General features: G+C 42.8%; 1 protein-coding gene across 1 annotated transcript; it reads left to right on the plus strand.

The window, feature by feature from the left end:
* The first annotated feature begins 3641 nt into the window (after window positions 1–3641).
* AQP11 (aquaporin 11) lies at window positions 3642–22124 on the plus strand. Its single transcript, XM_053561172.1, has 3 exons — window positions 3642–4579; window positions 14558–14674; window positions 16769–22124. Exons 1-3 carry the CDS (start codon window positions 3961–3963, stop codon window positions 16846–16848), a joined length of 816 nt encoding a protein of 271 aa, XP_053417147.1. The 5' UTR covers window positions 3642–3960; the 3' UTR covers window positions 16849–22124.
* The last annotated feature ends 489 nt before the right edge of the window (window positions 22125–22613 follow it).

Raw genomic sequence — 22613 nt, forward strand, 5'->3', positions numbered from 1 at the left:
TTCAAATGGTTCAGGAAAAAATATTTCTTTGTACTATATTTATAACTTTTCTGAAAGCTTGATTGTTTGAAAAGAAAATATTTTTCAAAATGCTATGACTTAAATCTCCTTCCATGTTTCTGCCCACAATACTACTGAGCCAAAGGGTATACCTTAAGAAGCTCTTAAACACCTTCTCCTGTCACTGGAATGCAATTCTAAATTTTGGTGGGTTTTTTTCTCCATTTTCCCTTATCTTGTCTGAGGTTGAAGAACAAAATTGATAATTGCTTAACTATTATCTATTGTACCTCCTTTTGTATATAATAACCTTTATTAAGCACTAAATGTGTGCTGGGCCATGGACTAAGTACTTTTCAGGTACTTTTTTTTTTTTTCAGGCTCTTTTTTTTTTTTTGTAGAAACAGAGTGTCACTGTACCGCCCTCGGGTAGAGTGCAGTGCACTCTGGGCAACAAAAAAATAGCTGGGCATTGTGGCAGTTGCCTATTAGTTCCAGCTACTTTGGAGACTGAGGTAAGAGAATCACTTAAGCCCAAGGCTCTTGGGCTTACGCGATTCTCTTGCCTCAGCCTCCTGAGCAGCTGGGACTACAGGCGCCCGCCACAACGCCCGGCTATTTTTTGTTGTTGCAGTTTGGCCGGGGCTGGGTTTGAACCTGCCACCCTCGGCATATGAGGCCGGCGCCCTACTCACTGAGCCACAGGCGCCCAGGCGTTATCTCCTTTAACCTCAATCTTTTTCTACTTCTCCCTTCATACTCCAGCCTAGAGCATCCTGACTGCTATGGGCTTTCTCTTTGAGCCTTTGCAGTATGTAATACCTCTGCCTCTGCATCCTCCCCTGCCCTTCACCCTGTAACTCCTACTTATCCTTCAAGTTTCAGTCTGACACTTCTTTTAAGGCACCTTTCCTTAACTCTGAGTGGATGCTCCTTTCCTGTGCCCCTACAGAGCCCTCTCTTTTACCATAGTACTTTTACACTGTATTTTGATTTTCTGTTTTCTGTTCCTTCTTCTATGCTGTTCAAGAGCAAGGACTCAATCTTTACTATTGTTTTACCAAAGCTAACAGATGTCTTAGCCCATGATGTCACTGTGAACAAATTTTAATTAGTGATTTCTTATGAAAATAAAAATGCCTGTAAGATTTCTACTTTATGGGTGGTGCCTGTGGCTCAGTGAGGAGGGCACCAGCTCCACACACCTAGGGTGGAGGGTTCGAATCTGACCCCAGCCAAGCTGCAACAAAAAAATAGGTGGGCGTGGGGCAGGCGCCTGTAGTCCCAGCTACTTGGGAGGCTGAGGCAAGAGAATCACCTAAGCCTAAGAGCTGGAGGTTGCTGTAAGCTGTGACAGTACGGCACTCTAGGGCGACAGTGTGAGACTCTGTCTCTTAAAAAAAAAAAAAAAAAAGATTTCTACTTTATAGTTCCTGTAAATCCTGCTCTTTGGTGGAAACAACCTTGACTATGAATCCTGCCCTTAGATTCACAAGTAATTTAAAACAACGTTGAAAGACCTTTAATGACAATGCATATGAGTGATATAAAAAAAAATTCTTACCAAATACCAAAAGACTAGTCTTCTTGCTAGGAAAAGTGAATTATTAGCAGATCAGTAAACAAAATATATTCACATTAATTCTCAAGTGACTTCTATTAAAAAGGGAGCAATGAAAGGGTTACATGAACAAGATGTGATGCAGCCTCTTCTCCAAAAACTCTCCGGAGGGCTTCACCCTCTTTTTTTGTTTGTTTGTTTTTTGAGTCTCACTCTGTCATCTGGGCTAGAGTGCCATGGCATCATCTTAGCTCACTGCAACCTCAAACTCCTGGGCTCAAGGAATCCTTCTGCCTCCACCTCCTCAGTAGCTGGAACTACAGGGATAAGCCACCATGCGAGGTCAGCAATCACTCTTTAAACAGCAGTGATAAACAGTTTTAATTTATTCTAAATTCTTCCTGATCAGGCAGCAACACAGGAAAGAGAAAAGGACTTCATTTTCTACTAGTTTGTATTTTGTGAAAGAACTGATTTGTTTTTAAATACAGAGAATGTCTTTTGGCACCACAGAAATCTTGGTTCATTATGCTACAAAAGGACAAGTTGAGATTGGTGAGGAAACCTGAAGAGAACCACCAAGAGCACAAAGTTCAAGGAAGAAAAGAGACTGACAAATCCAATTTCTCCAAAAGAAACATTAAACAGAGACTTACAAAACAGAAGCCTCCACCTGGGGATGTAAGATCCTCCCACCATTACCTCCCAGACTCAGGGCTTTCACACCTTAGGGAAGGAATGTAGAGGACAATTGAGATCAAAGAGAAAGGCAAGAATGCTGTGTGAATCTAAGAGCAGGATTTACGGTCAAGGTTGTTTCCACCTAAGGGCAGGATTTACCTTAACTATAACGTAGAAATCTTACAGGCATTCCGGGAATGGGGGTTAATCAGAAGTCAATGTGGCAGACGAACATCCAAGTGGAGTTACTTTTTTCGTTATCCCCCCGCCTCCCAAGAGTCGAGTTCGAGGCTAGAGTGCAGTGGCTGTTCACAGGCAAGATCCCTCTACTGAACAACCCTGGAATTTCCGCTTCAGCCCTCCTTAGGCGCCCTGGTGGTGGTCCATTCCTGCAGGTCACCATATTGAACTTGGCGCGGACACTTGATAGGCATGGGAACCGGGACTTCCATGTTGAAGCGATCCTGCCGCCTCAGCCTCGGGAGCGGCTGAGACCACTGGCCCCCTAGCCAAGATGGAGGTGCTTCCAAGAATGCTCTAGCGCTTGTCCTAATGACTACCCTCACTTTGGTTCCTCTTTCTCCCTTCCAGCCCTATGACGTGCACATTCGTGCAGAGCCCAGGGGGGGCAGGACTGAGGCTTCGGAGTGTGAACCCCACACTAACGCACGCCCAGGTTCCACAGCACAAAACCTCGCCAGACGCCGCGAGGTCTGAGGAAGCTCCGCACCCACAGCGGGCCACCCGGGGGGACCAGCTGTAGGGACGGGGGCGTGAAATCTTGAAATCTGTTCTTTCAGCTTTAAGCTCCCACTTATTGAACAACTTTCTATGAGCTGGGCTCTGTGTTAAGTGGTTTTCCAGCTTTCTAAAGCAGATCAACCTGACGTGTCACGACTCCCAACTCTATCAAGCAACTCTCCAGAGATACATTTTGTGTTTCCTCTCCACGTAAGAAGAGTGCCATAAAATGGCATATTTTATGTTATATATTACGACCATTACAAAAAGTTCTCTTGGCTGGTGAAAAAAAACTAGGGCTCAAGGAGACCTAGTTGCACGCCCTTACTCACACAGGTCAAAGGTTGGTTCGCAAGTCTACACCACCCCGTCTTCCACGCTGCATCTCTCTTCTCAATCTCGGACGCACCCTTAATAAAAACCAAGTAGTTGTCCGAGATGACCTTTAGGGGGCTTTCCAGCTCGCCGGCTTTACAGTTTTGGAGCGGGAAAAGACAAACTTCAAGGTCCTTCCTGACCAGCAGCTGCCTCACCCAGCGCGGCTGCACGAGCTCCGCCGGCCCGGACGCACCGGCCGCAGCGCGCGTGCGCAAAGGGCCCCCGGGCGCACCGCCTCCGCGCCCAGCCCCGCCCGCGCCCTCTTCCAGGCCGCCCGGGGAGGCGCCGGAGGGCGTGTGCGTGTCGGGCCCGGCTGACCACGGTCCCTCCACCTGCGCCCTAGCAGGGCTCTTCTCGCCGCCCCTCGCCGCCTCTCCTCTCCCCTCCTTTCCGGCTCTTGTCCCCACACCCTAGAAGAGCCCGGGAAGGGGTGGAGAGAACCCTCCAGCGTGACGCCTCCAGTGCCCCCGGCTCCTCCCGAGTCTGCCCGCCCCGAGGGGCGTGGGGAGGAGGCGGGGCTGCGGACTTCGGACTCCAGCCCACACACCGCCTCCTGCCTGGAGTCCCAGCCCGCAGCCTGGTCGGTAGCTGAGGGAGCCATGTCGGCGTTGCTGGGGCTTAGGCCCGAGATGCAGGACACCTGCACCTCGCTGGGACTGATGTTGTCGGTGGTGCTGTTCATGGGGCTGGCCCGCGTGATCGCCCGGCAGCAGCTGCACAGGCCCATGGCCCACGCCTTCGTCTTGGAGTTCCTAGCCACCTTCCAGCTCTGCTGCTGCACCCACGAGCTGCAGTTGCTGAGCGAGCAGGACCCCGTGCGCCCCACCTGGACGCTGACGCTAATCTACTTCTTCTCGTTGGTGCATGGCCTGACTCTGCTGGGCACCTCCAGCAACCCGTGCGGCGTGATAATGCAGATGATGCTGGGGGACATGTCCCCCGAGATGGGTGCGATGAGGCTATTGGCTCAGCTGGTTAGTGCTCTATGCAGCAGGTACTGCGTAGGCGCCCTGTGGAGCTTGAATCTGACCAAGTATCACGTCCGTGAAAGGAGCTTCGCTTGCAAGAATCCCATCCAAGTGGACTTGCCCAAAGCAGTCATCACAGAAGCCATCTGCTCCTTTATCTTCCACAGCGCTTTGCTGCACTTCCAGGAGGTCCGAACCAAGCTTCGTATCCACCTGCTGGCTGCACTCATCACCTTTTTGGTCTATGCAGGTTTGTCATTCCCACAAAACACTTGGCACGTCTAGAGCCTCTATGATCTGAGGCTCTAAGTTCTTTATCAAATACACTTGAAACCCCTACACCGCTGAGATGCAAATATGGATATCCCCGTTATTCTAATAACAATTTTGCAGCCCAATCTCAACCAATCAGGCCGACATATAGATCCATCATTTAGTGCTTTTTTTTTTTTTTTTGAGACAGAGTCTCACTATGTCGCCCTCAGTGGAGTGTGATACTGGCACAGCTCACAGCAACCTCAAACTCTTGGGCTTAAGCGATTCTCTTGCCTCAGCCTCCCAAGTAGTTGAAACTATAGGCGCCTGCCACAACGCACGGCTATTTTTTGTTGTAGTTGTCATTATTTAGCTGGCCCTGGCCAGGTGTCAACCCACACGTCTCCGTGTATGTGGCTGGAGAAAAGAACCACTTCTTTGCTGAAACTGAGATACTGCCCAGGGTTCAAATATCCTGCAAAGGGATTGTTTTATTGGTAGAGAGGAAAGATAACTTATTAACTACCTCTTCATGCCAAGGTGGTATAGATCCTTTCTGATACTGAAAAATGATCCGGCTTTCAAGTTAAAGCACAAGGCACAGGATTGGTTAGTAAGAAGGGGAAGTATAAAGTCTTTAGTTCCCATTTCTTAGTTCTATAAATTACTTAAAGTTATAATTTCCTTAATAATTCACTCTGAGTAATAAATGATTTTTAAACAACCTATCAAGAAAGATGTTCAAATGAAAATTTGCTTGAAATTAAAGACACTTTTTATTTTTATTTATTTATTTTTTTTGAGACAGAGTCTCACTATGTTGCCCTGGGTAGAGTGCCGTGGTGTCACAGCTCACAGCAACCTCAAACTCTTAGGCTTAAGTGATTTTCTTGCCTCAGTCTCCCAAGTAGCTGGAACTACAGGCCCACCACAATGCCTGGCTATTTTTTATTGTTGTTGTCATTGTTTAGCAGGCCCAGGCCGGATACAAACCCCCGAGCCCTAGTGTATGTGGCTAGCACCCTAACCACTGAGGTATGGGCACCAAGCCTAAAGATACTTTTTAAAAACCCTTTAAAGCTATCTATTTATCTTGATAGATTTTAGATGCAATAATCTAGATATTCTAAATAGGAGGAGGAATCCAAAAAACAAGTGTTTAATGATGAATCATTTAAAATGATTACAGTCGAGTATCTTTGTTGAGACTATATCAAAATTATAAAACAATTTGAAGGCAAGAATATAACAAAGGAAATTTGTAGTAATCATCTATCTTTTGCCTATTAAAAGTCTAAAAAACTATGAGTAGAAGCAAACCTCAAGATTAAGGACTCCTAAACATACATACTCCTAAAGATACTCCTAGGGTAAACACAAAAGACTTCCCATCCAGTTCACCTTTTTTAAATCTAGTACCTATTTTTTTATAGGTTGAGATGGAAATAAATGGTATAAAAGGGTAAATACATACATATTTTAAGGATTGGTGAATAGTTGTTTACTTATTAAATTTTTAGCTTTTGGCTAACGTAGAAACATCCCCAGTATGTGAACAGAACTGCCCCTGAAAAAAGTTATGCCACAGTTTAGCTCTGTGTTTGTACAATTAAAAGCAGTAAAAATTTAAAAGATTTTTTTTTTTTTTTGAGACAGTCTCACTTTATCGCCCTCAGTACAGTACCGTGGCATCACAGCTCACAGCAATCTCCTTAGGCTTAGGCGATTCTCTTGCCTCAGCATCCCAAGTAGCTGGGACTACAGACGCCTGCCACAACACCCTCCTATTTTTTTTTTTTTCAGTTTTGGCTGGGGCCGGGTTTGAACCCGCCACCCTCAGTATATGGGCCTGCACCTTACTCACTGAGCCACAGGTGCTGCCCAAAATATTTTTTTAATTAATAGAACATAACTACAGATCTTTCTGTTTCCATGTTCCTCTTTCCTCTCGGTGGTCTTGAAGTTGATCTACTTTTATACCTTTAATACACATTTATGATTCTATAAACAATAATGTAATATTAGCCATTCTTACTTTATAAATGACAAAGATTTTGAGAGAAGAGAAATGAGATATTTGAAGTTATAAATACCTGCATAAGGAAAGTTAATGGAAAGAATCTGTAACACATCAATTTAAGTATCCAAAATGCTTTTTTTTTTTTTTTTAAATTAGAGTACTAATTCATGGGGGATGGGAAGAGCAGTGGTTCTCAGCCTTCTCTCTGCATTAAAATCATCTGTGGAACTTTTTAAACACACCTATTCTGGGTGCAGAGATTAAAATTTAATGACTCTGGGAAGGAGCCTAAATAGTGAGTGGTATATTGTAAAGTTCCCAGATGATCCCATTATGAAACAAACCTAGCTCTGTGCTACTTCAGTAGCTATTTTGATTTAACTTAATTAAAATTAAAGATTCAGTTCTTCATTCACAACAGCCGCATTTCAAGTGGGTCATTAGTCAAATTGTACTATAGCTACCCTGTTTCCCCCAAAATAAGACAGTGTCTTATTTTAAGGTGTGCTCCCAAAGATGCGCTAGGTCTTATTTTCAGGGGACGTCTTATCTTTCCTGTAAGTAGGTCTTATTTTCGGAGGATGTCTTATTTTCAGGGAAACAGGGTAGTGGCTATGGTATTGGTTTGTTTTTTTTTTGTAGAGACAGAGTCTCACTGTACCGCCCTCGGGTAGAGTGCCGTGGCATCACAGGGCTCACAGCAACCTCTAACTCTTGGGCTTACGATTCTCTTGCCTCAGCCTCCCGAGCAGTTGGGACTACAGGCGCGCGTCACAACGCCCAGCTATTTTTCTGTTGCATTTTGGCCGGGGCTGGGTCCGAACCCGCCACCCTCGGCATATGGGGCCGGCGCCCTACTCACTGAGCCACAGGCGCCGCCCGTGGCTATGGTATTGGACTGTGCTTGGAGATTGTTTATAGGGATCGAACCAGATGGACAATGATTGATTGCTACTAGTTACAGAAATTCATAATGTATTATGATCCTCTTTGTTGTTTTCTTTTCTGCCAATGTAAGGAAGATAAGAATATTCACTGGGCATCTGTTATAGGTCAAGCATTTTGCTAGAAATTTATATTAAATTTAAATTATTAAGCCTAGGTTAAACAGGTTTTCTAATTTTAAGACTTCACAGAGTCTTTATTATGTTACTATATATCGTGAAACTCCAAGAGGAGGATTTGGCCCACCATTTTTCAAACTTATAAGATCCTTTTGTCTAGGAGTTGTAACAAAAGACAACATATTCTAGAAAATGCTGCACTAAACCCTATAAACCCTATCATTCCCCATTATTTTCTGTGGATATAAGTCATAAATTTGGAAAAGAGTTGTTCTATATAAATGGACTGTCCCAGGACTAGTTAAGCATTTGTCCTGTAAGCAGAGGCAAGGCTTTTGTGCTAAGGATTTAACAATGAGCTTGAGCAAAAGTGAGACCGCATCTTACAAAAAATAGAAAAATCAGCCCATGTGGTGGTGTGAAATATGGTGGCACATGCCTGTAGTCCCAGCTACTCAGGAGGCTGAGGCAGGAGGCCCAGGAGTCTGAGGTTGCAGTGAGCTATGACCATACCACTGCACTCTATCTAGCCTGGGTATAGAGTGAGAGCCTGTCTTTAAAAAAAAAAAAGGCAATGGTGGGTGGGAGGGAGGAAGGAAAGAAAGGCAGGGGAAGAGCTGGCTAAGTCAGGCATCATTACAAGTTATGGTATTTTGATATGCCTTTCTTAAATTTCCAAGGTACTACAAGTACAGGTTTGACAAAGTTCCATGTTATAAAATTTCTCTAATTGTTTATACTTAGAAGAGTACTCATAAGTGACCAATACAGGTCACATCAAAATAATTGATTATGCACAGAATGTAACTGTCCAGTAACATAGCCACAGGCTGCTAGGATGACCAAGCAGATTGTGTTTATTGATTTAGCACCTCAAATTTTGATATGCAGATGGAGGCCTCGAGATCGCATTACCACTTTTATTTATTAGCTTCCCTAACAATGTTTTTTTGTGTTTTTTTTTTGAAACAGAGTCTCAAGCTGTCACCCTTGGTAGAGTGCAGTAACATCACAGCTCACAGCAACCTCAAACTCTTGGGCTTAAGCAATTCTCTTGCCTCAGCCTCCCAAGTAGTTGGGACTACAGGCTTCTACCACAATGCCCAGCTAATTTTTGTATTTTTAGTAGAGATGAGGTCTCACTTTTGCTTGGACTGGTCTCAGACTCCTGAGCTCAACCAATCCACTGCCTCAGCCTCCTAGTGTGCTAGGATTACAGGTACAAGCCGCTGTGCCTGGCCCTTGGTAGAATTGAGAATTTTACAGTTTTCTGATACAATGTCCTGTCCTATTTTGCTAGTTGCTAAACTTTGATTGAGTACAGAGACCAAATTTGTTTTATTCATCATAATGCATGACAATCATAGTGTCATCTGGTACAAAGTAAGCAGTATTTTTAAAAATGAGTGAATGAACTAGCAAATACTCTACTTTAAAAAATTACACCAAAAGAAATAATACATATCTGGGTATTCGTATTTTATATCTGAGGGCTTCATGTTTTAGAAGACTTTTTTTTTTTGAGACAGTCTCACTCTGTTGTCCTGGGTAGAGTGCAGTGGCGTCATCACAGCAACCTCATACTCTTGGTTGGACTCAAGAGCTCCTCCTGCCTCAGCCTCCTAAGTAGCTGGGACTACAGGTAACTACCACAACACCCAGCTATAGTTTTTCTATTTTTTAGTAGAGACAGGGTCCCACTTTTGCCTGAGCTCAAACGATCCACCCACCTTGGCTTCCTAGAGTGCTAGGATTACAGGAATGAGCCACCATGCCCAGCCTATGAAAATGTATTTTAGTCTAATAAATTATCTGATTAGATGTGGAACTTAGCCTTTGGGTCTGGTCATTTCCCCAAATTCATGCTGTCCTTTGACTCTTGGCTGTCAGCCAGTGGATCTCCTAGTTTTACCTCTTCTTCAATATGCACTGTTATCTCCCCTTCAACTGTCAATAAATAGTAATTTTTTTTGGAAGCCATTTTTTAAATATATTCTCTTTGTAAAAAACTGAAACACTAAAGTGCCTTTTGACTGCCACTTTCCTTGTCTATCTCCTTTCCTGCTCTGCCTCCTTTTCCCACCAGAGTAATCCTTCCTGGGCGTGGTGTGTGTTATGTCCTTCCAAACTTTTTTTTTTTTTTTTTTTTTGAGACAGAGCCTCAAGCTGTCACCCTGAGCAGAGTGCTGTGGCATCACAGCTCACAGCAACCTCCAACTCCTGGGCTCAAGCGAGTCTCCTGCCTCCGCCTCCCAAGTAGCTGGGACTACAGGCGCCTGCCACAACAGCCAGCTATTTTTTTTTTTTTTTTGGTTGCAGCCGTCATTGTTGTTTGGGGGCCCAGGCTGGATATGAACCCACCAGCTCAGGTGTATGTGGCTGGCGCCTTAGCCGCTTGAGCCACAGGCGCCAAGCCCTTCCAAACTCTTTTTATGTGCATTTATCATAAGACCCCAAAGAAATGATGTTATAAGATATAGAGTGAACATAAAGTTCATGTGCAACTTAAAATAGTTTAACATAGGCTCGGTGCCAGCCACGTACACCTGAGCTGGCGGGTTTGAATCCAGCCCGGGCCCACCAAACAATGACAGCTGCAACCAAAAAAAATAGCCAGGCGTTGTGGTGGGTGCCTGTAGTCTCAGCTACTTGGGAGGCGGAGGCAGGAGAATCTCTTGAGCCCAGGAGTTGGAGGTTGCTGTGAGCTGTGATACCATGGCACTCTCCCCAGGGTGACAGCTTGAGGTTCTGTCTCAAAAAAAAAAAAAAAAATAGCCGGGCATTGTGTCAGCTACTTGGGAGGCTAAGGCAAGAGAATCACTTAAGCCCAAGAGTTAGAGGTTGCTATGAGCTGTGATGCCATGGCACTCTACCAAGGGCTACAGCCTAAGACTGTCTCAAAAAAAAATGTTTAACACAGTAAACTGCACACAAACTTTATGTTCACCCTTTATTGTCATGTATGTTCATGTTAACATAAAAAGTATCATTCCTTACTCAGCAGACTTATTCCTCATATCCAAAAACTGAAACTAACTTTCAGATGTCCATTATCAAACAAGTGGTTAAAGAAACTTTTGGGTAGTTGTGGAAATGGAGAGAAGTGTAGAGATAACATACTGGAGGAAGCACCCAGCCAGGGTTATGACATGGGAGATACAGGACGAAGAAACAATTTGCTCTTCTTGGTGGTAGTTGTTCATTAATATATTGTGGAGACCTAACTACAGTAAAGAGATTTCTCTCATTATTTAAAAATATTGCATGATACTCCAAAGTGATAATAAACTTGTTTATTTAACTATTTTCCTATGAATGGGCATTTAGGCTTTTTCCCATTTTTCATTACTATAAACAACCTTATACATGTCTTCTTATATACAAATTACCAGTTTTTCTTTAGGACAGTGGTTCTCTCTGGGGACAATTTTGCCTCCCAGGGGACACCTAGTAATGCCTAGTGACATTTTTGGTGGTTATAATGGCATATAAGCCAGAGTGCTGCTAAACATCCCACTGTGCACAGGACAGCACCCATAACAAAGAATTATTCAGTATAACATCAAAGCCTATGCCATATTTTGGGCTTTTGTTAACACAGAACTCACACCTGACAAGGATTTCTCTACCAGTTGACTATAGAGAAACTAAACTATCCATAACTAAACAATCCCAGAACTTAAAATTATAGTAACTTATTATTCTTCCTGATTCTGTGGGTTAGATGTGCAATTCCTCTGAGATCAGTCACATAGATGGATTCATCTGGACAGTGGAGGAGATGGAAAAGCCAAGGCAGCCTCATGCTTATGTCTGGCAGTTGGTGCCTCACTTCTCTATGTGACCGCTCATCCTCCAGCTAACTTGTATGCTCAGGGCATTCATTGTTCCCAGAGAGCAAAAAGTGGAAGCCAGGGCAGCGCCTGTGGCTCAAGAAGTTGGGACACCAGCCTCATATACCGGAGGTGATGGGTTCAAACCCAGCCCCAGCCAAAAAAAAAACCCAAAAAACTGCAAAAAGTGTAAGCTGATGGTTTCATTGAGACCTGAACCTAGAATTCACACAGCATCACTCCTGCCACATTAAGAATTCATATAGTGCCACTGCTACCACACTCTTGTCAATCCAAGTTGCAAAGCCAGCCTATATTCAAGAGAGGCTACCTCCTCCTGAAAGGAGCCACTTCCACCAAGTCACACTGGACAGAATGATGATGGGAGGATTAGAAGACAAGGGAGGTAAAGTAGTCTGAGTTTTAGTATGGCCTAAGACTGATAGTTTATCTTATTGTTTATCTTAGACCTAATGGAAAGTCTTCAGTATACCACGGCCTAGAACACTGAAGTAAATAAATTGAGGGCAATGGTTCAGTCCATTTTTAATGATAAAAATGCCTTAAAGTCACAGGTCACTTATATCTCATATTACATCATATTGTAAATATTTGTGCGAGTGTTTATCTTTCTGTCCAGTGTCTAGCACATAGGAACTCAACAAAGTTGATTTTTTGTGTAATCAAACTGAAACAACCAGCTGCCAACCAAACAATTCTGTTGACCCTTGACAATCAGGATCCATTCCAGGATTTAACCATTCAAAAATGATTCTGGGGCGGCGCCTGTGGCTCAGTGAGTAAGGCGCCGGCCCCATATGCCGAGGGTGGCGGGTTCGGACCCAGCCCCGGACAAACTGCAACCAAAAAAATAGCTGGGCGTTGTGGCGGGCGCCTGTAGTCCCAGCTACTCGAGAGGCTGAGGCAAGAGAATCGCGTAAGCCCAAGAGTTAGAGGTTGCTGTGAGCTGTGTGACGCCACAGCACTCTACCCGAGGGCGGTACAGTGAGACTCTGTCTCTACAAAAAAAAAAAAAAAAATGATTCTGGAGGTCCATGACACGTCATTTATGATTCCTGAGGCTGAATACAAATCACTGTGAAGCTGGTGTGGTAGGATGACCTTGTCAAGTGACCTTCATCTCAACACAGCACCATTGCTCATAGCCTAATCAAGTGTGAAATCTCATTAGTGAAAACATCTGAAAGGGTCACTTAATTTCCAATTTTACTACGGTGCATCTTACAAGGGTACTGTGAAACTTACTAAATGTAGAATATAAATGTCTTAACACAATAACTAAGAAAACGTCAGGAAGGCTATGTTACCCAGTGTGATGAAAATATGTCAAATGGTCTATAAAACCAGTGTATGGTGCCCCATGATTGCATTAATGTACACAGCTGTGATTTATTAAGAAAAAAAGAAATGAAAAAAATTTCCAATTTTACTGTACTGCATTTTATGAAGACAACATGCTATAGTGGTAAATGTCAATTTAAAACTTGTGAAAATGTAGGATGCTATCTCTGTACCTAAACTTTCATTTGGGAAAACTTCTGGAAATATCATTGTCTTAGGAATGCTTTTAGGGTATACTTTGAAAAGTGAAGCCACAGCTCTGGGGAGTACTGTTGGATAGGCGTCCTCTGCCTTTCTTACTTGCTGTGTGGCCCAACTATAAACTTCTAAGTCCCAAGTCAAAGGGATGCTCTGGTGCAGAGCTAGAACATGAATCCTGAGAAGTAGTCAACATTTAAACTTTGTGCTTATCTTTTATGGCTACTCATAATCAACTTTATTGAGATACAATTCACATGCCATTCCCGTCACTTTTTTTTTTTTTTGGAGACAGAGTCTTGCTCTGTCACCTCAGCTAGAGTGCAGTGGTATGAGCCTAGCTGGACTCAAGTGATCCTCCTGCCTCAGCCTCTCAAGTAGCTGGGACAACTACTTGGGTGTGCCACTACACCCAATTCACAGCCCCTTCTTAAGAACTCTGTTGACAAGTAAAAATGGAACCAGTGATACTATGTAATGCTTTGATCCACTGGTCCATTTTACTTTTTGTTTTTTTTGGAGACCAAGTCTCATTCTGTTGCCCTGTGTAGAGTGTTGTGACATCATCGTAACTCCTGGGTTCAAGTGCTCCTCATGCCTCAGCGTCCCAAGTCGCTGGGACTACAGGGACCTGCCACAACACCTGGCTAATTTTTCTATTTTTTGTAGAGATGGGGTCTCACTCTTGCTCAGGCTGGTCTCAAACTCCTGAACTCAAGCAATCCACCTGCCTTAGCCACCCAGAGTGCTAGGATTACAGGGATGAGCCACCGAGCCTGGCTTGACTTTTTGTTTATTTTATTTTACTTATTTTTTTATTGAGACAAAGTCTTCATTTTGTCACCCTTGGTAGAGTACTGTGTTGTCATAGCTCACAGCAACTTCAAATTCTTGGGCTCAAGCAATTCTCTTGCCTCAGCCTCCCTAGTAGCTGGGACTACAGGCGCCCACGACATCTGGCTATTTTTTGTTTGTTTGTTTAGCAGGCCCCAGCCGGGTTCAAACCACCAGCCTCGGAGCTTGTGGCCAGTGCTCTAACCACTGAGCTATGGCGCTGACCCTACTTTTTGTTTTTAACACAAAATTATGCTTATGCCCAAGAGGATCCTGGAGTACTCTATTTTAACTGTGTTTTCATTTTAATTTTATTGTAATTCATTCACACTAATATAAGCTAAATCTTACATTTTATAAAAACTGTTAGGAATAGTAATAAAACATACTAACTTTCAGTGTACATTTTATAATATAGATAAGAAAAGCACTGGATTTAAACTCTAGTATGCTTTTTCTTTTGTTTGGTACCTGGCATATTATAATCTATTATGTATTATTATACTCTGTAATGTGCCAGGTGATTCTGCAAAGGAAAAGCACAGAATAAGAATACTTCAATATCTAAAATAAAAGTCACATTTATTAACCTGTTTACTTCCAGCCATAAAAAAATGTTAAGATAAATCATTTGGAGTCACTCTGCTTAAAATGTATTACAGGAGGAAGTCTAACAGGAGCTGTATTTAATCCAGCATTGGCACTTTCACTACATTTCATGTGTTTTGATGAAGCATTCTCTCAATTTTTTATAGTATATTGGCTGGCTCCCTCTTCAGGTAAGCATATTTTGATTTATTATGTCTGAAAGATTGGGGTATCTTAAGATATGTTATAGAATGTCACTGTAAATGTCAATTTCCAAAGCCAGAATAGGCACAAGAAAGGAAAAGGTAGTTAACATGTCTAAAGTAACATTTTATTCCTTTAAAACTTTTTATCTTCAAAGAAACAAAACCTAGTTAATGGTAGTCAGCTTCAGTTATGTCACTTTAAGAGACCCTGACATGAGTGCAAAAATAGCACTCAGGAGCACTTATTTCCATTCAAAAATAATCTGAGGTGGCACCCGTGGCTCAGTCGGCAAGGGCACTGGCCACATATACCTAGGGTGGTGGGTTCGAGCCTGGCCCTGGTCTGCTAAGCAACAATGACAACTGGGCATTGTGGCAGGCACCTATGGTACCAGCTACTTAGAAGGCCGAGGAAAGAGAACTGCTTAAGCCCAAGAGTTTGAGGTTGCTGTGAGCTGTGATGCCATGGCACTCTACCCAGGGCGACAGCTTGAGACTCCGCCTCAAAAAAAAAAAAAAAAAGTCTCAGCTGCATGTAGTGGGCTCATGCCTACAATCCCAGACCTTTTGAGAACCTCAGGCAGGAGGCAAGATATCATCTCTACAAAAATTAGAAAAAAATTAACTGGCATGGCAGCAGATGCCTGTAATCCCAGCTACTAGGGAGGCTAAAGCACGAGGATTGCTTGAGCCCAACTCAGCTTATTTATTTGTAGAGATGGAATCTAGCTATGTTGCCCAGGTTGCTCTCAAAGTCCTGGCCTCAAGCTATTCTCCTGTGTTGGCCTCCCAAGGCAGTGGAATTACATGTATGAGCTGCCACTCTTGGCTCAGACTCATCTTTTAAAAACATAACTTCAAATATGCATATAACAATTCATTTTCGCCAGGTGCAGTGGCTTTCTTATACCTATAATCCCAGCAACGTGAAAGGCTGAGGTGAAAGGATTCCTTGAGCCCAGAAGCTCAAGGCTGCTATGAGCCATGATCACATCCTGCTACTAAAACACAAACATAGCAAGACCCTATCTCTTAAAAAAAAAATACCAAAAACCACTTTTTTTTTTTCTCTTGGAGACAGATTGTCAAGCTGTCAGTGCCGTGGCATCATAGCTCACAGCAACCCCCAACTCTTGGGCTCAAAGGATCCTCTTGCCTCCATTTTTCTGTTTTTAGTAGAGACAGGATCTCGCTTTTGCTCAGGCTGGTCTTGAACTCATAAGCTCAAGCAATCCACCCACCTCAGCCTTCCAGAGTGCTAGGATTACAGGTGTGAGCCACCATGCCCAGCCCAAAAAGCTACCTTTTTTTTTGAGACAGTGCCTCAAGCTGTCGCCCTGGGTAGAGTGCCGTAACATCACAGCTCACAGCAACCTCCAACTCCTGGGCTCAAGAGATTTCTCCTGCCTCAGCCTCCCAAGTAGCTGGGACTACAGGCACCCGCCACAACACCTGGCTATTTTTTGGTTGTAGCCGTCATTGTTGTTTGGCGGGCCGGGCTGGATTCAAACCCGCGAATTCAGGTGTATGTGGCTGGCGCCTTAGCCGCTTGAGCCACAGGCGCCCAGCCTGCTTGACACATTTCTAAAAGCTATTAATGGTTTCAGATTAATTAAAAGAGAAGGGAGAAAGTAAATCTAATATACTCTTCTTATTTAAGCATTCCAAATGAAAACTCAATGATTTCAATTGCTTTATTCTCTGAGGGACGGAGAGTGTTGCCATTCTACAGAGAAGCAAATGAAGACTTAACTCCAGGGTTTCTCACCAAGAAAATCAGTAACAGAGCCAGGATTAAAACCATACATCTTTGGACTTTATCCTTTCGGTTCATTGTTTAGATCCTACTGGTTCTACTTAAGTACATACTGTTTTTGAGCATTCATAGTTAAAGAAAAATGTGAGATTAGATTAAAAAAAGTAATGTTTCATGTTGAACTGATTTAGTTAATTCTTTAAGAATAGCTTTCCATATCTCTAGGTATGTAATTGTATACAATCTTCAATTACACCCACCTAGTGGTTATGAAGTTCCTTAAAAATTGTTTTGTTTTAATTTTACTGTATTTTGTCTTTCAGGTGTATTGTTGATGATTTTGATGTTCAGCTTTTTCCTTCCATGGCTGCATAACAATCATACAATTAATAAAAAGGAATAATTCCAAAAGACTCAGACTAGGTTACATGATAGTCAAGATGGATGTGATAAAGATTTTATCACCTCATATTCAAAACGCTGCACTGGATTATAATGTTAACTTCCTTTGAGGAAGCTGCCTTATAGTTTTCATCACTGAGACTTAAAAAAAAAAATACTGTGAAAATGACGTATCCTGTATTTCTCAGTTAAGACTTGTTCTTTTTTTTTTCCAGTTTTTTAAAATTACAATGTATTAGGTACTTGCTTTGTGCCAGTCATATATATATATTTGTAATTTTTTCTCAACTTTCAAAACAATAGAATCATTTGGGAAGCTTTTAAAATATACCAGCCTGGGACCAATGAAAACCAAATCTCTAGGGGCAGACTTGTTCTTTTGAGTGATATGTTAAATGCTGCTAGAGAAGACTCATTAAACATAAATCTCAAGTGATAATTGTTAACTTTCATGAAAAACAAATGAGTACAAGAGAAGGGAAGGGAAGGTGATGGGAGAACCAAAGAACTTGTGTATCAAGTGTCACCTGAATGAACAGCATTTTTAACTAGAGTACAACCAGTCAAGCTTACAGAACTCTGCAGAGGATACTTTTCAGGCACTATACACAATACCACCAGCAGTGTCATCTTTCAATAGGAAAGTTGCTTTTGGAAGTAGATTATATATCCACTCATAGTGAAGGGGTTTCCTAAATTTTAAATATTTTATCATCATTATCTAAAATATTTTCTCTAAACAGACAAGCTCAGGCTAGCTTCAGGCAAGTTATCTATTATAGACTATTAAAACAAAGCACCCACAGTCAATATTTAGGCTTTTCACATTCTCATTTGATTCTAACAGCTACCTTGCAAAGAAGGTAGCGCATGTATTTTTAATCTCTATTTTACAGATAAAGAAACTAAGTCTAGAGGGGATTGCTGCCCTGCTTTAGGTCACAAAGAGCTAAATACCATCTTTAAATTTTTACGTCAGTCCAAAAACTCTTCTTGGTTATGACTATTACTAAAGGGAATTGAAGGTTCTGAAGAAACATTAAATACTTTATAATAAAATTTGTTTAGGAATCAACTAGTATTTTCTGAGGTTTAAAGAACCTTCATATTGGCTCAGCACCCGTAGCATTGTGGTTAAGGCGCCAGCCACATGCACCAAGGTTGGTGGGTTCGAGCCCAGCCCAAGCCAACCAAACAACAACAACTGCAACAAGAAAATAGCTGGGTTTTGTGGCGGGCTCCTGTAGTCCCAGCTACCTGGGAGGCTGACACAAGAGAATCACTTAAGCCCAAGAGTTGGAGGTTGCTGTGAGCTGTGACGCCACAGCACTCTTCTGAGGGTGACATAGTGAGATTCTGTCTCATAAAAAAAAAAAAAAGAACCTTCACATTTTACTCTATTAGAAGCTTTCTTTTATTGTGTAAGGTTCTAATTTTTACTAACAGTTCAGGCAAAAGGCCCAGCATAATCCTAGCACTCTGGAAGGCTGAGGCGAGTGGATTTCTTGAGCTTTTGAATTCGAGATCACCCTGAGCAAGACCCTGTCTCTAATAAAAATAAAAAAAACTGAGGCAAGAGGATTGCTTAAGCCCAAGATTAGGAGGTTGCTGTAAGCTAGCTATGACACCAAGGCACTTTACCCAGGATGACAGCTTGAGACTCTGTCTCAAAAAAAAAAAAAAAAAAAAAAGAGTTCAGGCAATAAAGCTCAGGCTCTGTAGTCCCAGCACTTTGAGTGGCTCAAGTGAGATGATTAGTTGAGGCCAAAGGTTCAAGACAGCCTAGGTAACACAGTAAGACCTCATTTCAAAAAAAAAAAGAAATATTAACTGACTATCATATTTTGTGCCTATAGACCCAGGTACCGGAGAAGCTGAGGCAGGAAGATCACATAAGCCCAGGAGTTTGAGGCTGCAGTGAGCCATGATGATTGTACCACTACATTCCACCCTAATCAAACCCATTTCTTTCTTTCTTTTTTTTTGAGACAGAGTCTCACTATATTGCCATGGGGAGAGTGCTGTGACATCACAGCTCACAGCAACCTCCAACTCTTGGGCTTAAGCCATTCTCTTGGCTTAGCCTCCCAAGTAGCTGGGACTACAGGTGCCCGCCACAACACCCGGCTATTTTTTTATTGCAGTTATCATTGTTGTCCAGTTGGCCCAGGCTGAGTTCGAACCCACCAGCCTCGATGCATATGTCCAGTGCCATAACCACTGTGCTACCGTCACCAAGCCCCAGCCCAAGCCTATTTCTTTAAAAAAAAAAAAGTTCAGGTCATAAAAGCTTAAGTGTGTTTCTCTTCAAAAGAAATTCCATTATCATGGTTACAATTCACTGTAAAAAAATATGGGGTGAGATATATCTCTCTCAGTAATAATCAGTTAACAAGCAAATGATAAGGTGCCAGGTAATTTAAGTGCTGCCTGGTGATCAGCTTGTAGATAGTCCCTCTACTTACACCTACAGACCGAGCAGTGCAGCTTGTTGCCAATTCTTCCAAGAAGGCAGCAGTTTGATGATCTTGGACTTTCTCTAACCTAAAATGCCTACATGCCACAGTATTTTCTATTTTATTTTACTGTTTATTTATTTATTTTTGGAGACAGAGTCTCGCTTTGTCACCCTGGGTAGACTGCTGTGGCATCATAGCTCACAGCAAACTCACTCTTTGGCTCAAGCAATTCTCTTGCCTCAGCCTCCTAAGTAGCAGAGACCCACCACAACGTACAACTATTTTTAGAGATTAGCCCCGTCTCAAACTTGTGAGCTCAGGCAATTCATCTGCCTCGGCCTCCCAGAGTGCTGGGAATACAGGCGCAAACCACTGCACCTAGCATACTGGTTGGAATTTTAAAAAGCAGAGTTCAGGGTGGCGCCTGTGACTCAAAGGAGTAGGGCGCCAGCCCCATATACTGGAGGTGGTGGGTTCAAACCCAGCCCTGGCCAAAAAACCCTGTAAAAATAAATAAATAAATAAAAATAAAAAGCAGAGTTCATAAAAGTAATGGTTGTTGCCTTTTAATCAGTCCCATCTTTCACATATGAAGGTGAGTTTCACTTACTATTTCGTGGCTGTTCTTCTTAACAGAAACATTTTTACCCACATCTCTAGCATGAGGGCTTCTGTGGTTTAAAGAAAATGAGTATTTGTGAAAACACTGAGGCCTCTGAACTTCACCTGTCACACTTTTAAGTTTCTGACTTCTGATAACACTGCTTCCCGTGTAGCCCTCTCAAGTGGTAGCTGTCTTCTCTCGCACATCTTTTTTTTAAGATTTAGGGTGTAAAAAAAAAAAAAAAGATTTAAGGCTGCAGTAGACAGACGACTGTAGATTTAAATATTTGGCAAGCCAGCATCTATGCATCCTTTCTATCTGGGGTAATCTTTCTGTGAGAATCTGCACAGAGGCAGTGCCCTTTTGCCAAAAAAATCTACTCTGGCAACTAAGGCACACAATGCCAACCGGAACTTTGAATCTTAAGTGCGGTGACTTAAACACATAGGGACAATTAAGAAATTTCTCCAAGGATGGTCGCAGTGGCTCATGGCTGTGATCCCAGCACTTTGGGAGACTGAGGCAGTCTGAGCAAGAGTGAGACCCCATCTCTACTAAAAATTGAAAAACTATGCAGGTGTAGTGGTGGGCACCTACAGTCTCAGCTACTTAGGAGGCTGAGGCAGGAGGACCAGTTGAATCCAGGAGTTTAAGGTTACTATAAGCTAAAATGATGCCACAGCACTCTACCTAGGGCAACTATCTCAAAAGAAATCAGTCTAATACCAGAGGGGAATCAAACATCTTATGTAAATCATTACTCATTCCTGATCTTGTGATAAGCCTGGTTTATTTCAACTTTTCTGTCCACTTTACAAGCCACTAAAGGTTTTTTGTTTTTGTTTTTTTTGTCTCATTTTGTTGCCCTCAGTAGAGTGCCGTGGTGTCACAGTTCACAACAACCTCAAACTCTTGGTCTTAAGCAATTCTCTGGCCTCAGCCTCCAAAGTAGCTGGGACTACAGGCGCCCACCGCAATGCCTGGCTATTTTTAGAGGCGAGGTCTCACTCTGTCTCAGGCTGGTCTTGAACTCAGGAGCTGAGGCAGTCTACCCACCTTGGCCTCCCAGAGTGCTGGGAATGGCTTACATATTTGGAGGGGGAAATGTGTATGCCTTTAAGTTTCTCTATATCAAGAACAAAACAGCCAGGTGAGGTGGCTCACACCTATAATTTTTCTACTAAAAATAGAAAAACTAGCTGTGGGTCATGGCGGGTGCGTGTAGTCCCAGCTACTCAGGAGGCTGAGACAAGAGGATTGCCACACCAAACAATTCCAACAACCCTAAAATTAAGCTCAAACACAATCAATATTGGCTGGCTGATCATTATAAATTTTTTTCTGGAATTTTTTTTTTTTCAGTTTGGCCGGGGCTAGGGCTTGAACCCGCCACCCTCGGCATATGGGGCCAGCGCCCTACGTGAATTTCTGTTTTTAAGAGTCTGATCTGAGGCACCGCCCATAGCTCAGGGATTAGGGTGCCAGCCACATACATTGAGGCTGGCGGGTTCAAACCCAGTCCAGCCCAGCTAAAAAATCTTTTAAAAAAAAGGCTCGACACCTGTGGCTCAAGTGACTAAGGCACCATCCACATACACCTGAGCTGGTGGGTTCGAATCCAGCCCAGGCCCGCCAAACAACAATGACAGCTGCAACTAAAAAAAATAGCCAGACACTGTGGTGGGTGCCTGTAGTCCCAGCTATTTGGGAGGCCGAGGCAAAAGAATCGATTAAGCCCAGGAGTTGGAGGTTGCTGTGAGCTGTGATGCAAAGGCACTCTTCTCAGGGCGACAGCTTGACGCTCTATCTCAAAAAAAAAAGTCTGACCTGATCTTTCTTCTCAGCTTCTCCTATTTTCTCAAAGCTATGAATACAACTGTCTTGTATTATAGATTGTTACAGTTGAATCTTTGAAAGTGATTTTATCTAATCTCATTTGACAGATGAGGAAATAGGCTCTTAGATGTTAATTGTCTTGTCTGCCAACCCAGAACTGGATGCTTGGTCTCCTACCTCTTTGTTTATTGCATTATCCACAAAACCAGGCTGACCACAGCAATACCAATAGGAAACAAAGTGCACTGTGAATCCCCTTGACAGTTTGTTATCAGAGCACTTTACACTTCACTGAAAGTCACAATTACAAATTTGTTCCTTTCAAAAGGAAGGAAAATGGAATTTTTAATATTAGCCTATAAGAATATTTAGCATTGGTGGCTCCTGTGGCTCAAAGGAGTAGGGCGCTGGCCCCATATGCCAGAGGTGGCAGGTTCAAACCCAGCCCCGGCCAAAAACTGCAAAAAAAGGAAAAAAAAAAGAATGTTTAACATTGAGGGCGATGCCTGTGGCTCAGTGGATAGGGCACCAACCCCACATACAGAGGGTGGCAGGTTCAAACTGGTCTCTGGCCAAACTGATAGCCAGGTGTTGTGGTGGGTGCCTGTAGTCCCAGCTACTCAGGAAGCTGAGGCAAGAGAATCACCTAAGCACAAGAGCTGGAGATTGCTGTGAGCTGTGGTCATGGCACTCTACTGAGAGGGATAAAGTGAGACTCTGTCTGTATTAAAAAAAAATAAATAAATAAACAAGAGTATTTAACATTGAAAACTCTGCAGCAGTAGAGAGAATTTGCTTCCTTTTAGCTGCTGGTAAATGGTCAGGCTGTATGTTTTGGAGCATACACACAACTCATATTTACATGAC

This window comes from Nycticebus coucang, chromosome 14 (genome assembly GCF_027406575.1).
Source record: "Nycticebus coucang isolate mNycCou1 chromosome 14, mNycCou1.pri, whole genome shotgun sequence".
Taxonomy (NCBI): domain Eukaryota; kingdom Metazoa; phylum Chordata; class Mammalia; order Primates; family Lorisidae; genus Nycticebus; species Nycticebus coucang.

What these genes read in the sequence shown, in the direction of transcription:
- AQP11 (XM_053561172.1), top strand. Translation starts at nt 3,961, where the DNA reads ATGTCGGCGTTGCTGGGGCTTAGGCCCGAGATGCAGGACACCTGCACC. An exon ending in CACCTTTTTGGTCTATGCAG is followed by an intron (nt 4,580 to 14,557) that starts GTTTGTCATTCC and finishes AATGTATTACAG; the next exon opens with GAGGAAGTCTAACAGGAGCT. An exon ending in TTGGCTGGCTCCCTCTTCAG is followed by an intron (nt 14,675 to 16,768) that starts GTAAGCATATTT and finishes TTTGTCTTTCAG; the next exon opens with GTGTATTGTTGATGATTTTG.